At 45.6% G+C, this 15,083-nt stretch overlaps 1 protein-coding gene across 1 annotated transcript; it reads right to left on the bottom strand.

Moving 5' to 3' along the window:
- Nucleotides 1-429: 429 nt before the first annotated feature.
- CYP8B1 (cytochrome P450 family 8 subfamily B member 1) lies at nucleotides 430-9,964 on the bottom strand. Its single transcript, XM_083186845.1, has 2 exons — nucleotides 9,851-9,964; nucleotides 430-2,960 (listed from the first exon to the last, which is right to left on the bottom strand). The coding sequence occupies exon 2, from the start codon at nucleotides 2,950-2,952 to the stop codon at nucleotides 1,417-1,419; it is 1,536 nt and encodes a 511-aa protein (XP_083042971.1). The 5' UTR covers nucleotides 2,953-2,960; nucleotides 9,851-9,964; the 3' UTR covers nucleotides 430-1,416.
- Between the last annotated feature and the right edge of the window lie 5,119 nt (nucleotides 9,965-15,083).

Genomic DNA, 15,083 nt, shown 5'->3' with positions numbered 1-15,083 from the left:
TTGGCAATGAATTGCAGGGAAGGACCCGGCGTGCCGGGCGGCCTTACCCTGGGTTGGGGAGCTACCACTGAAGCTTAAATATTCCCAGTATCCAACTGGAACTGCAGCAATAGCTCATGCAACTCAGATGAGATCCCAGGACTTTTTGCATGAAAATTCACTTGGAATACTGGGGCAGATGTATTAAGCCTTAACAAGAGATAAATACAAGGGTGATAAGGAGAGATAAACGTCCAGCCAATCAGCTCCTTACTGACTTTTTTCAAACACAGCCTGTAATATGGCAGTTAGCAGGTGATTGGCTGGGCGTTTATCTCTCCTTATCACCCTTGTATTTATCTCTTGTTAAAGCTTAATACATCTGCCCCAACCTTAAAGTCCTATTAAAGAATTTGAAAATAATTAGATAATAATATTTGATATACTGTATGATTTACTGCATTTAAACTTTAATGTTATACGATTAACTATAACTATTAGGCTATACAATAGCTCCCTGTGTTATACAGAAACATTAGTTGCTGACTTAACATCATTATGGACAGCAATAAGAACAGTGACACCTACAGGTTATAAAAGTTTATGCGCCAACAATGTAAAGTGTTATACATAAAGACAAAACATTAGGTACCAACTAGCATTTTTTCTATGACAATCTAAGTTCATTGATCAATTTAAAAAAAAACATAAATATTTAAACTGTGCTTTGCTTCCCATGGACTATGCTTTACTTCCCATTGACTTCCCATGGACTATGCTTTACTTCCCATTGACTTCCCATGGACTATGCTTTAGTCCCCATGGACTATGCTTTACTTCCCATTGACTTCCCATGGACTATGCTTTAGTCCCCATAGACTATGCTTTACTTCCCATTGACTTCCCATGGACTATGCTTTAGTCCCCATGGACTATGCTTTACTTCCCATTGACTTCCCATTGACTTCCCATGGACTATGCTTTAGTCCCCATAGACTATGCTTTACTTCCCATTGACTTCCCATTGACTATACTTTAGTCCCCATGGACTAAGCTTTACTTCCCATTGACTTCCCATGGACTAAGCTTTACTTCCCATTGACTTCCCATGGACTATGCTTTAGTCCCCATAGACCAGGCTTTCCCAACCACAGTCCTCAAGGCACACCAACAGTGCAGGTTTTAGGCTTCAGCACAGATGGTTTAATCAGAATTACTCAGGTACTAATTAAGTCACCTGGGCTCAAGCCTGGATATCACTAAAACCTGCACTTTTGGTGTGCCTTGAGGACTGTTGTTGGGGAAGCCTGCCATAGACTATGCTTTACTTCCCATGGACCCTCTCTGATATATCTGTGATCTCTGTTTCCTTCAATAAAAGCCTTGACCGAGTCAGACAGGCTAGTGGTGTTTTATGGTTTTGTTTTTCGTTTGCAGCTAGTAACGTAATCGGTACTTGAACTGGACATCGTGCACAGGTTGCATGGAGCCAAAACCCCACCGATTTGCATCGATGGCTGGAATCTCTTCTTTGGGGTTCACAAGCTCAAATTCAAAATATGTCAACATGAGAAACACAAACTGTTTCAGTTCGTTGGTAGCAAAGAAACGACCAGGGCAAATGGTGGTTCCTGCTCCCCATGGCATCGTGAAGAACTTCAGCCGCTTCCCGTTCTTGTAGAAATCAGACTTTTTGGTGCCATCCTCATTCAGGAAACGGTTGTACTTGAACTTCTCTGGTTCTGGATGTATTTCTGGATCCATTTGAACAGAGATGTAGGGGAAAAGGGCAACTCTGTCTCCTTTACGAATGGCATACTCTTTCCCACTGGACATCTTGAGGTTCATGTTCTCCTTCACCGCTCTAATCAGGACAGGAGCAGCCGTCAGCCGCAAGGTCTCTTCGACAGTGCTGTCGAGAACGGGGGTCTTCAGTAGCATATCTCTGGTGAGATTGATGGGAGGGCTTCCCGGTTTTACTTCTTGTCCCGTTTCTTTAATTACCTTATTTACCTCTTCATTGACAGCCTTCATAGCCTCAGGATGCTTCATTAGGTAGAGAAGAAGCCAAAAGCAAGATGGTCCTGTATTACCTTGAGAGGCCCAGAGAAGCAGGAACATGAACCTGTCCTGCATATACTCTGGCATCCCATTTTCTTGACGATATTGGAACTGTTCTGTTATCCACCCACTTATATTTTCTTTCTGTAGGGTTCTCTTAATAGACAGCATTTCCCAGAACATTCGTTTAAGTCTCTCGGCTTCCATTTTGTCTTTTGGAGGCAGAACGGCATACGCCAGACGTGGAAAGAGGCGATCATACTTTCGGAACTCAGTAAACAACTGGTCTGAACTTTCTCGATCAAGTTTCTTGGCCTTTTCTATGCCATCTTTGCCTTTACCTGGCTCATTGCCAAATAGAGCAAGGTAACCAGCTCGGAACACAATATTGTAGCTGTAATTGAAAAGCCCATCTTGGTGCCATTTTCTTTCACCATCCCCAGAGCCCATGTTATGAAGCATCAAGTTTTGGAGGTTGTCCATCATTGCTTGGGTCATGACTACTAGACCGTCACCCATGAGATGCTTTGTACTTGCCTTCTCAAGCATTTTGTGGTCACTTTGTGTAGAATGATAGCCAAATACTCTAGCCACCAACTCCATAGCAAACTGCTCAAAGTCTAGCTTCGTCCTGGCTTCCTTCACAATGGGGCCAAACGAAAGTGGGTCTGTTACGAATGTAAAGTAATAGCCGGCAATCTGGACTGTGAAAATGTCTCCGTGTTTTTTCTGCATCCTCTGCAGAAAGGTTGCGCTGTTGTTTCTGAAGTCAAGAGCATAACCCAACCATGGAATGGTGCCTTTGTCTAGAGGGGGCTCATTCGGTCTCCTCTTCCGGAACATCCCCAACAGGTAGAGGCCTCCAAGAACGGAAAAGAGCACCGCCAGAAGGATTGGGATCAACAGGCCCATCTTGGATGCTAAAAAGCCAAACAAAAGTAAATAGTTTATTTCATAAAAATATAGAAACATCAGCAAAACGAATAAATCAATGTAGTTATTTTGGAAGCATTATAAATTTGTGTATTATTTTGTTGACCATTTGTAAAAACAAGAAAGTATTTTTGACATTTTATCTTGGCCTTAGTGGGTGCCTTCTTTTAATGTCTATAAAATGGTATTTAAAGCAAACCTAACATGGCTTTATATACAGCTCAGCATATACATAATTGCCTACCCTTCTGAGAACATTGGGGAAACTCCTAAATTTCCAGGAGGTCTCCTGTACTGCCGGGAGTGTAGACTGGCCTTCCAGTGTAGTGAGTGGAATGAGTGAGTTGGTTTACATGGATGACACCAGTTTGAACATAAAAGTGTGAGCACAAAACATTCATGTTGAGGGCCGCATCTAGGGCATGCCGGGGGGGGGGGGGGGGGCAAGGTATAAAAAGCAGGAAGACACAGGAGAGGCACTCTCCCTGCTCTGCCAGCTTCTGAGTCCATTGTTGCCAATGCACCTATCAAACTTTATGATAGACAGCAGCGCCAGCAGTGGGCCCCTTGAGGTGTGGCTCTTTAGTCACAGTCCACTACCACTTCAGCCTGGGGCAATGCCTATGGAAAATAGTTCCTATGAGACTGTGCTAAGGGTATGCTGAGCACTGATTGGAGGAGCCTATCACATGCTCCTCTTGCCTGTGGAGATCACTTGCTAAAGGGGCCCCTGGCTAGGGATAGACATAGCCAACATTTGATGGTGGGCTTCCGACATGAATCTGTCAATGCGATGGTAACTGACCATCGCATCAAAAGAATTCAATAGAAAAAAAATGTATATGATTTGTACACATGCAAAAAAAGCCCTTTTTGCGCATGTGCAAATATATTCAGTACATCCACGCATGCGCAGAAGCATGGCTGGCTGTGGGGGTGGGACCATTGTATCACCATCAAATGTTTACCATTCCAAAACATTGGAATGCCACCATCGAATGGTAAAAGTACTACCATCAAAACAAAATCATTGATGTTAAGAAACATTGTGATGCGATGTCCATCCTTACCCCTGGCCAGAGCAAAGTGACATCACTAGCTCTGCTGATTCCTGAGGCCTAAATCTAATATACATAATCCATACCTCCTCACATGACCCATTCCAGGGGGGGGGGGGGGGTCGACACAATCCTCAATACCTGGCCTTCCATCTTAATTTATGATTACCATCACGTGTTAAAATTCCTTTATTATAAATTAAATAGTTCAACACAGGTGACGTCAATCATATATATAAAGAGGGAAGTCCTGATAGAGAGTATTTTATCCCTCCTGGAATGGGTCATTAATTTAAAAAAAATCTATTATTAGGTACTATTAGGTATTATCATACTTTGTATGATTCAGGCAGGGTGCGGCATTATTATGGCAAGAAAGGACAGACTTTCCCAGAAGGAATGAGAGAGAAACGCGTCGGATTATGGGCCTTATTCTGATCGGTGCGGATATTCCCGCATGCGGACGGACCGCCGATGTTGATCGTCTGCGCATGTGCAGAGGTCACTCTGCGCATGTACAGGCGATTTCGCCGCACGGATTCTTTATACGCCGCACAGGGGGCGTAGAGGGGCGTGAGGGGCTACTTAGCCTCATTACCCTATGCATACGCCCCGCGTTTCATGGGCGTTCCCATGCAAACGCGGGGCGTATGCATGGTAATGAGGCCGTGACGCGTGGGTACGGGGCGGGCATCTGACATCGCCGGATGTCAGCTGCCCGCCCCCATACATGATTTCACACGGACAAGTGTCCGTGTGGTCTTGTGTTGCGGGACCTGGTGGAGCGTGCGGCCCTGCATTCGATGTTCGGCGACCATCGAATGCAGGAGCTGCTCCCAAGACGGAGGAGGCGTATCCCCGTCCAATTTCATGCGGATCGCCACATATCCGCGTACGGACGGCAGGTGGCGATCCGTATGGAAGGCGGGGATTCGCCTGCACGGTTGCGGCCGCATATTCTGATCGGGCCGCACCAATCAGAATAAGGCCCTATGTGAGGAATACAAACCTCAGTAATTCCTCAGCCTCAGTAATTCCTCAGACCGTGGTGCAGTTTCCCCTCTGTCTCTCCCATGTTACAGTTACTTGCAGACCCGTTTCTAAATGACCGGTTTTATCTCTTGCTGCATTTTGGCCTCTGCTGATCTTATGAAATAACTTGTAGTGCCCACCATCAGTAGATAGATCTAGAAGCTTTACTAACCACAAGATGTTGGACGCCCAGTGTGGGGCCCATTATCATGGATCATTTGCAATACAATCCAGGCGTGATTGCAGAATGCGATCACATTGGGGGAATGTACCACCCAGCACAGGCACCGACAGGGACAGGGGTGCCGAGGCTGGAGCACATGTCCGGTCATGCTGACCAGCATGCACATCGGCCTTTTCTGGCAGAGGGGACTGGAGCTATGATCTATGGCCCATAGTCTACAACTCACTTCCGCTGTCTGAAGATGGCAGTAGCTGCTGGGGCCAATATTGGGTGGTATGGATCATTGGATAGACAGCAAGTAGGTTTACAAACATTAGGTCGACACCACTAGGTCGACATGCATTAAGGTCGACATGACTCAATGTTGACATGGATTAGGTTGACAGGCTCATTAGGTCGACAAAAGCATTAGGTCGACATGGGGAAGATCGACAATCAAAAGGTCAACATGGGGGGGATGGGGGGGACCAGCACGTAATTTTTTTTATTGTTAACTTTAGAACAATTTTTTGGATGGAACCATGCACGGATCACACTGATCGGTGCATGGCTCTGTCAAACTCGCCAGGCTGGACCTGGTCTATTTGTTTTGCAATTTTTGGTCATTTTAAGGGTTCAAATTGAAAATTTGCTCCCTATTACATTTGCGATTTTGTATGAGAAAACACCTGGATAAGTTTTTGAATCTGCATTTTTTTTTTAGAGAAGGTGAAAACGTGTGAATTTTACCGCAATTTGCACGTTATTACACTTGCGATTTTTGAAAAATGTGCAAATACGCCCCTTTTTGTCAAAAAAAAAAAAGAGAAAATCGCACATGTCTAAAAATTGCACCCTATTGCATTTCGCCCAGGGTTATTGGAGGTTATTCTGATCGTAGCGGCCAAACGTGCGTACGTTCGCTATTAACGTACGCTATCCGTTGGGGTTAAGTCCACCCACAACTCAGCCGCATACGTACGGCCAGAAACAACGTCAAAGGGGAGTGGCGTACAATTGAGCGTACGCCAACGTACACGGACGGGCCAGCCCTTACACTCCGACAACTGGCGTACAACAGAGCGTACGCCACCGTTTACGGACGTCTCTCGTCCGTCTTCCCACCGACTTCTTGCGGCTATCTGAGCGTACGCCAGCTTGCACGGACGGGTCCCTATTGTTTTCAATAGAAAACTCAGCTTATGTCACCGCTCGTGAGAGTGAGCGTACGTCCGTGTACGCTGGCATACCCTTCACATATATGGACCTGCAAATCTTGCCTTTCAACTATAATTATGAAAATTAATTAATTGATTGAATTAATTAATGTGCAAAATAGTGGCCATGGGCTTAAAACATTGCTGAAACATCCTTTGTAGGTGTTAGATGTGGTTTATGTTATTGTATCATAAATACAAAACCTATGTTTGTATTAGAGTGAACACGTTGACACATGTCGACTTGTGTAGATTGAGTGTGCTACTGTGTAAAGTCTATGAAAGCACGTAGTGAATGTGTCTAACTGTTTAGCAAATACCTACCTTAGCATATATAAGCAGGTCTTAAAAAGATTCTTACCTTAAATTAAACAAACCTTTAAATGTAGAGAAGTATAGAAAGATAAGCTTCCAATGTGTTTGAGTGCTGTGTGTGGCTTGCAGGTAGTGAAATCATGGTTTGGACTTAATAGACTGCAGCATTGGTTATTACATTCAGGTGTATGTGTTTGGTAGTAATCAGCGTAAATTAGCAAACCCAGGCGCACGCTGGCATGCGGTATCTGTAGGGGTGGTTTAAAATGGCGGTTTTGTGTCCGAAATGAACGGTGCTTTAGTCGATCGTGCGGTAGTAGCACCGCTCATTTTTGGTGCACACCCCCGTGTACGCCCATATTTACGCCCATTTTCCCTCATTATTTCGGCCGCTCCCCTCATCACGCCCCTATGCCACCCCCAATGCCCGTACACTCGCGTACAGGTTTTTTCGCACGTAGAGACCCGTCCGTAAGCGTTGTGGAGTGTTCACGCCTGCGCATTAGCGAATGTACGCATGCGCAGATCATAAAAAACCCCGGGACGTACGCGTACAGCCCGGCCGCACCAACCAGAATAAGGCCCATTATCCCTCCTAGTCACAGAACCTTGTCCTCCCCCAGAGCAATCAGCTGGAGACTGTACTAGGAATGCAGGAGTCCGGGAGAAAACAGCTGCACAATTGGGGCTCTGGGTAGGGGAGGCTGGGGAACCTCTGCTTCTGATTTTCTTACTCATTTCTCTGTTGCAATTAGCATTTCTGCATATAATTATATTCCTTCAGCTCTCATTAACTACTAATGCAAGTTATTGCAGTCGATAGAACTAGTTGGAAAAGCAGAAGCAGGTAACTATCGCACTATATAAAGGAACCATGGTATCAGAAGCTCCAAGTTTCCTAAAGGAGAGTACACACTGTGGGATCGGGATTAAATCGCACGGTAAGGCTTTGGACAATATAGTGCAGATCTGTGCAATATAGTCTTGCCTACACAGTCTATTTCCCTATTCGATTAAGATGGCGCGGGGCCGCGCATCGGGATTGATCAAATAGGTCCGATCTCCATTCAATCTTGCTTATATACGCGAAAATCAAATAGAAAAATAGACCACATCAAACGGGGCATTACATGTAGATTGCTTGACAAGTTCAGCAAAGTAACAAAATGAAATTATAACATAAAAAGGTAGGGACAGACCACTGTGTAGTTTTACCAGACAATCAAAGATTATTTTTTAATTGTTTGGTGTTAGTTTAAACCAAAGTGCCACGTTAGTAAATAGTGTTCATTTTATGCAGCTTAGGAGATAAATTATTTTATAATAAGCATGGGGAAAATGTAGAGGCTTCCCGATAGAAAACGTACGGTGGTGTGCAAATAAATCGGGGATATGTATCTTTCGGATGACTTTGAAATGTTTTAAATGTGGGATCTGGATAGAAAATAAACTATGGGCAGCATCCCATCCTCAATTCAATAGAACTCCCATATTATACCCCGTTCTCACTGCAGCCAAATTCCCGGGTCTAGCACGTCAACCCGGGAATTTGCCTTTTAACACAGGATTCTTTGCAGTGTGAACGAGTCGCATACTCGGATCTCCTACATGGGTAAAACCCTTCTTTTTACCTGTGTCTGAGATCCGGGTATGCAGACATGGGTTGACCCGTTCACACTGCCGAAAATCCAAAGGCAAATTCCCGGGTAGAACTTCTTCACCCGGGAATTTGCCTTGCAGTGAGAACGGGGGTCCGTCCCTGCAGTCCCAAGCATTTTAATGCCGGGTAAAAGCCGTGTCTTTCTCACTGGCAGTGAGAACACGGCATTAGTAAATTTACTCCATAAACCAGACTACCAATCAATCAGCTTGTAACTGTCATTGTAAAGTCTGTGTTTGAAAAATGATACCTGCTGCTCATTGGTTGGTACTTTGGGGGTAATTCATACCTGCTCGCTAGGCTAGCAGGTATGGCTTACCCAAAGTTTGCTACATCTCATCCTGGTTCTTCAATAGTTTGGCACAGACTCCGAGAAGAGGGAAGAGCTTCAACACCATAAAAAAACATCTCTTTACAATGATGATGAAGATACCGCATGTGCTGTATAACAAGTACTTGCTGCTTAGCTTGGTCGTATTATTTAATAGTACTACTATGTAAATGATTTACTGAATGCTTTTATTTTTTAAATAACTTATACCAAAACAGAAGTTTTGTCCCCGTTACTTCCGATACCACTGTATTATAGGTGTCTGGGTTAATTTCCTGCAAGGAAACCCTTTAGAAAACAAAATGCAACTTCAAGTTCATTCAATACAAAAAAAACAGTCACTGGATCAGATAAACCCAGAACCCACAATGACTTTGCTGCATTTCTGTAGCAGGGAACTCACATGAAATGATAACAATGATAACAAAGTAACACAAATGCAACTTCTGTGAGACCGTGGACAGCCAGATACTCTGTGCTGTAATAGGGTCTTGTAGCTGCTGACAGCTGCCCCAAATATCCAGGACAGTCCCAAATTTTAGAGAACTCTCCCTTAAATTGATTGTCCCTTTAAAAAGTCCCTTTTACTGAAGAAAAACAAAATAAAACCCTCCCTTTCCTTCATATTAGATACAATGTATTGTAATCTTTAGAAGGTAATATTTATTTAAAATTAAGATTTATTAAAATCTTTAAAAGGCCCTCTATAAATCCGACCAGGTAGACGAGACATTGGGCCAAATGTAATAGGGTGAGAGTTTCAGAAAGTGAGAGATTTTGGGAGAGTTTTCCCCCTGTTTTTTAAAGCAGCAATCAATTACACTGAAAACCAGGTTGATTTGCCATGTAATTGATTGCTGCTTTAAAAAAAAGGGGAAAACTTTCCCAAAATGTCTCCCTTTCTGAAACTCTCACCCTATTACATTTGGCCCATGGTGCGGATTGTGGCGTGAAACGCGTAGTCGTCTGTAGGGTGTAATCTGCGTAGATGCTCCCATGTAGAGCTCAGTGTCCGGGGAGAATATTGTGGACAGCAGTGTAAATGACAGTGTCATTACCATATACAGACAGCGATGACACAAAGACATGGAGGTCTGTTACCTGCTGCTGCTGCTGCTGCTACCAGCCGTCAGTAGAGTTCCCAGCTAGACTGAATCTGTCAGTAAGAGATCCCAGCTATACTGAGGCTGTCAGTAAGAGGTCCCTACTAGAAGCTGTCAGTGGCTTCAGTGTTTGGCTAATCTCCAGATGCCCAGCCTCCCTGCCTGCTCCACCTATTCGCTACTTGTGTGGAGTAACTGTTTCACAGCCAGGAACACAACAGAGGAATTTCACTCACATTTTAGGACAGTATAGGAGACGGAGAGAGAGATAAAGTATGACCAAAGTCCTATCGATGTGGACCAGATGCAGCATAACTTCTTTTTGCAGCAAAATGACTTATTTGCTGTGAATAGTGTGCCCATGACATTCCATAGGAAAGTTGCGCCATAATGCATTTTTTTGCACTGCCACAATGCGCTCGCACACAGCTGGTGAAAAATGCAATTGTATTTTTTCTTGGTACACAGCGCTGCAAACTAAGCCGGCAGAGGCATGCATCACTGTGTGTTTGCAAGGCGGCTGTTTGTGGGCGGCACTCTGGCATTTTCTGGGAATGCCTGGAAAACGCAGGCAGTGTCTGGCTATTGCGAGCGAAGATCGCCGTCAGCAGCGGCCCTACGAATGAAATCGCAGCCATGCAAATGGGCAGGATATCACGTGAGCGAGGCGGCGTGGTGCAGCATTTACCTGAGCAGTAGGCTTCGAAGATTTTCAGCCCAGTGATCAGTCCTGAATCAGGCCCTGTGTCCAGCACTGTGCGCTCCTGCTTGGCTCCACCCACCCTCAATTGCATTTTCTTCAGGCTATGGGTGTTTGTGCATGTGTGTGTGCGTGTGTGTGCATGTGTGTGTCTGTGTTTAACTTTGTAATTATTCCTTTACCATTTTGTAGTCAAGTAATGTGCTAGAGGACTTGTATCCATACAATGAACATGTGAGGGGAATTGGGAGGGTCTGGCGCCAAATTATGGTGTTTCACAGCACTACTATCACATGACCAGCCGTGCCAAAAGGTGGGGGGGGGGAGTACTGATAGGATACGGTCATTGGGTCTACAGCAAGTTGGTCGACAAGCATTGGGTCTACACCGTTAGGTCAACATGCGGATAGGTCGACATGGGTCTAGGTCGACACAAGCATTAAGTCGAAACAAGCATTAGGTCGCCATTGACTTTTTTGAGCCGACAGGTGGTATTTCATGCCCTACCATCCACTAGGGCATGGTGGGAGAATAAAATAGTGTGCCAAGCGCAGAAAGGCACCGTGCCCGAATAATTGCGAGCGATGTGAGGGTATGCAGTGCACTGGAAACTGTGTCCATGTTGACTGTGTTGACATGCGGGTCAAAAAAAAACAGTGAATTACACCATGTCGACCTTTTGACTGTCGACCTAGACACTGACGACCTATTGACCTGTGGACCTTGTCCCATGTCGACCAACTTGCTGTAGACCAAACGATCCCAACCCATACTAATTACCTTGGAGGGTCCCAGTGGCGCCTCCGTTATCTGGCATAAGTAACTGAAGCAGCTCTTCCCAAACTAACACATGCTGCTGTGTGCTGGGAAACAGTGTGACCAGGGAGCTGCTTAAGTGCTATTTGTTCTATATTTTATTCTAAGAGTGCATGGCCACGCCTCCCACAATTAGGCCACACACCCTGAGAAGTATACTGGGCCCTCTACTGTCCTGCACGCAGGGCAGCCGAGAGGAATGCCGGGCCCCGGTAAAATTTTGGAGACGAGGCCGCCTCCTGCGCTTAGGCCACGCCCCCCAAAATGTTTAGAGGGGGTGAAAGAAAACTCTAAACTCAGCAACACCTACAGCATGTGCTGTGCTGACAGCAGGCTGAGCCTGCTGTCAACACAGCATATATTGTATGTGTGCTGCTGCTGATGCCGGGAGGGACGGAGGGGTATGGGGGTGGGTTGGCCCAGGGCCCCTCCAGCAAGCTCGGGTAATTAGTACCTACTCCCCCCCCCCTCTCGGCTGCCCTGCCTGCACGTGACATAGGTAAGGTTAGGCTGCGGGGAAGGAGGGTTACAATTAGGCTGCAGGAAGAGAGGGTGAAGGAAGTGGAGGAAGAGGGTTAGGGTAGTTATGGGGTGACTGTAACTCCCAACAATGTATAGTCTAAGGTCCAATATTCTGCTCACATGAAGGCTAAGCTAAAATAAGGGACCAGGCAGAGGTTGCGCCTCAGGATGGTTTCAGCAAAACATAAATATCTGGATGACAGTCTAATACAAGATAAAGGAGAATTCCTTAGATAGCCTCCAAGTTTATGGCATGGATTCTATCAGAGAGATGGAGAACTGAAGGTCGGACTAAAGCCTGTGATAATCATTGGGTTGGAAGTGAAGAGTTTATTGCAGGTTAATGTTGAAATCAGTAGCTGTCAGCCGCCAGCTGAATTGTGTACGGATCAGGGGCGGTCTGGGTCCCGAATCTGGGCCTGGGGGGGGGGGGGTGGCGGCAATATGTAAGCTGGGGGTGGTGGTGATTGGGGGGGGGGGCGGCGGCCTCATGTATCCCCGGGGGGGACCAGCGGCATGTACGCCTGGGGGGGGGGCGGCGGCGATGGTATGTATGCATGTACGCATGGGGGGGGGGCGGTATGCATTTTTTTTTTAAGTTCTTAAAAATGCATTAATGGTCGCCGAAGGGGGGGGGGGGCGGCTCACCTGCTGCAGGCCGGGCGGAGGGGGTACGGGAGCTGGGAGCCTGGGAGGTGCTGTGCGCACATCCCTCCCGCATCCATTTTGGAAGTGGGCAAAGTGCTGCGGCCCAGCAAGCCCAGGGGGGAGCGCGGCCGGCCCCTTTTTAATGACTTTTGGGCCGGCCCACCAGGAAATGGCCCGGGTTACCGGTGGGCCAATCCGCCCCTGGTATGGATAGGTACAATGAAATATCCAAAGGTGATTTCCATGATACAGATGTGTCCGCACAGCCCTTATAGTCGCGTCTAGGACCTGAATCAGCCACGATTGCTCATCTGCAAAGTTGCAGATAACTGTGAGTAGATAGCCGCCACCCAGACAATCCCTGAAAATGGCCAGTAAAACCCCCCAAACGCCGGCTTCCTGTTAGTCGAATTGCGAGGGGAGCGCGATTATGCTCCATACGCTATTTTTGTCGCTGTGTGGATTTGCTCATGCAAACTATAATCTGCTTGCATCTGCAGTCCTTCAATAAACGTCTCTGCCCGGACCCGCTGCATATAAGTAGTGTTCATTCTAGCACCCGCTATCTTTGATAACCCATGCAGTTCCTCTTCCCTGCCTGGGGTGTCGCTGTCTGCTGTAGTGCTTCTAGCGTAGTGTGGTCTGTATATCAGCACTGATATGCAAACCAGACCTGTGCTAGAAACACCACAGCAGACAGCGACACCCCAGGCAGGGAACAGGAACTGCATGGGTTTTCAAAGATAGCGGGTGCTAGAATGAACACTATATAAATATGTGGGGGCCCATGTTTTTTCCAGGGGCTCCCGACAATGTTAAGAAAGCCCTGAATGGGCCCCCATGTCTGTATTTAGACAGTTCAGGGATTCTCCGGAGTTAGAGGGAATTGTTCCTTGGTAACCAGGGAATAAAGGAATTCCTATACTTACATGCAAATAACAGATGGTAAATAAAATCTGACTTCTTGACGTTATCTCTGATGGCTGATAATAATGATATGCACGACTCAGACCCTGACCTAAGGTGTAGAGAACGTTGCTAGGACGAAGCGCTTTCTAGTAACCTCTGATAAGCAGCTGTGTCTTTTACTGAGCTGCATCTAGCGGACTCCTTATCCAGCCTTCCAGCGTTCTACAGCATTAGACAATAATACACTGGTTCTGATGGCTGGCGCAGAGATAATCGCCACCTGGGCGTAAATTAATCTAAAAATAATTCATGCAAAAAGTGCGTATTTCCCACCCCAGTGTGAAGGCCTCCATACACTTGTGAGGTTTTGTCAGATTTGACCCAATTCAGACAGATTGGGCCAACTAATCTGACAAAATCTGATGGTGACTGACATGACAAGGACATGGTGCACGTTCCCACGCGCATCGGGTCTGACCCAAGATATTGAGCCTCCTGCACATAGATATCTAGATATCTCATACATCAAAGCATACATCTAGGGGTGGCTTGGGTCTTCCGAACGTCGAGCTTTACTCTATGGCAGCTAGACTTGGTCAACGTATCTTGTGGAACCAACCAGAATTGGATAGAATATCTAAATTAACGCCCCTAAGCTACCTGGTTGGCCAACCCACCTGCCACTCAACTGCCTGAGCTTCTTGGGTAATCTTTCTTCAATAACTTCATTTAAATAATGAAAGAAAAATACAACTTGGTAGATACAAGTAAGTAGTACAGTACTAGTCTACTGCAAAATAAAATTAAGCTGTAAGGATGCATATTATAATATAGGTTGAGTATCTCTTATCCAAAATGCTCGGGAGCAGAAGAATTTTGGATAACAGGTTATTCCATATTTCAGAATATGTATCTTGAAGTATCATGCATTTATGCTGTACAAACACATCAAATACATGAAATGCACACAAATATAATTAATTTGTGCATAAAACAAGGTTTCAAAACATGAAACAAAGTTTGTGTACTATCTCAGATACTGACTTTGAATGCCAAGCAATAATTGTCTTACACATACAGTATTTAGTGCCAGTTACAGATCATGCCCTTAGTAGTGCTGTTACAGATGTACCCAGTAGTGCCAGTTAGATATCATGTCCTCAGTGGTGCTGTTACAAATGGCCCAAGTAGTGCTGTTACAGATTTCCCCAGTAGTGTTGTTACAGATGTCCCCAGTAGTGCTGTTACAGATGTTCCCAGTAGTGCTGTTACAGATGTTCCCAGTAGTGCTGTGACAGATGTCCCCAGATGTGCTGTTACATATGTCCACAGTAGTGCTGTTACAGATATCCCCAGATGTGCTGTTACAGATGTCCCCAGATGTGCTGTTACAGGTGTCCCCAGATGTAGTAGTAGTAGTAGTACGTTTATTTATAAGGCGCCACAAAGTGTCCGCAGCGCCGTGCATAGCAAACAAAAAAAAAACAAATTACAAGGTAACGTACAGGGTGTGTAGAAAGATACAGTATAAATAGGGGTATAGCTGGTAGAACTAAAATCAGCATCAGTTCAGAAGTAGGTGTCAAAATAGTCAAGGAGACCGAAGATGAAGTAGAGGAAGGGAAGAACAGGACAG

The sequence above is a fragment of the Crinia signifera genome, chromosome 5, assembly GCF_055691185.1.
Source record: "Crinia signifera chromosome 5, ASM5569118v1, whole genome shotgun sequence".
In the NCBI taxonomy this organism is placed as follows: Eukaryota; Metazoa; Chordata; class Amphibia; order Anura; family Myobatrachidae; genus Crinia; species Crinia signifera.
Note: the sequence above shows the minus strand (reverse complement) of the source record. Positions and strands in the feature narration are given on the sequence as shown.

What these genes read in the sequence shown, in the direction of transcription:
- CYP8B1 (XM_083186845.1), bottom strand. Translation starts at nt 2,952, where the DNA reads ATGGGCCTGTTGATCCCAATCCTTCTGGCGGTGCTCTTTTCCGTTCTT.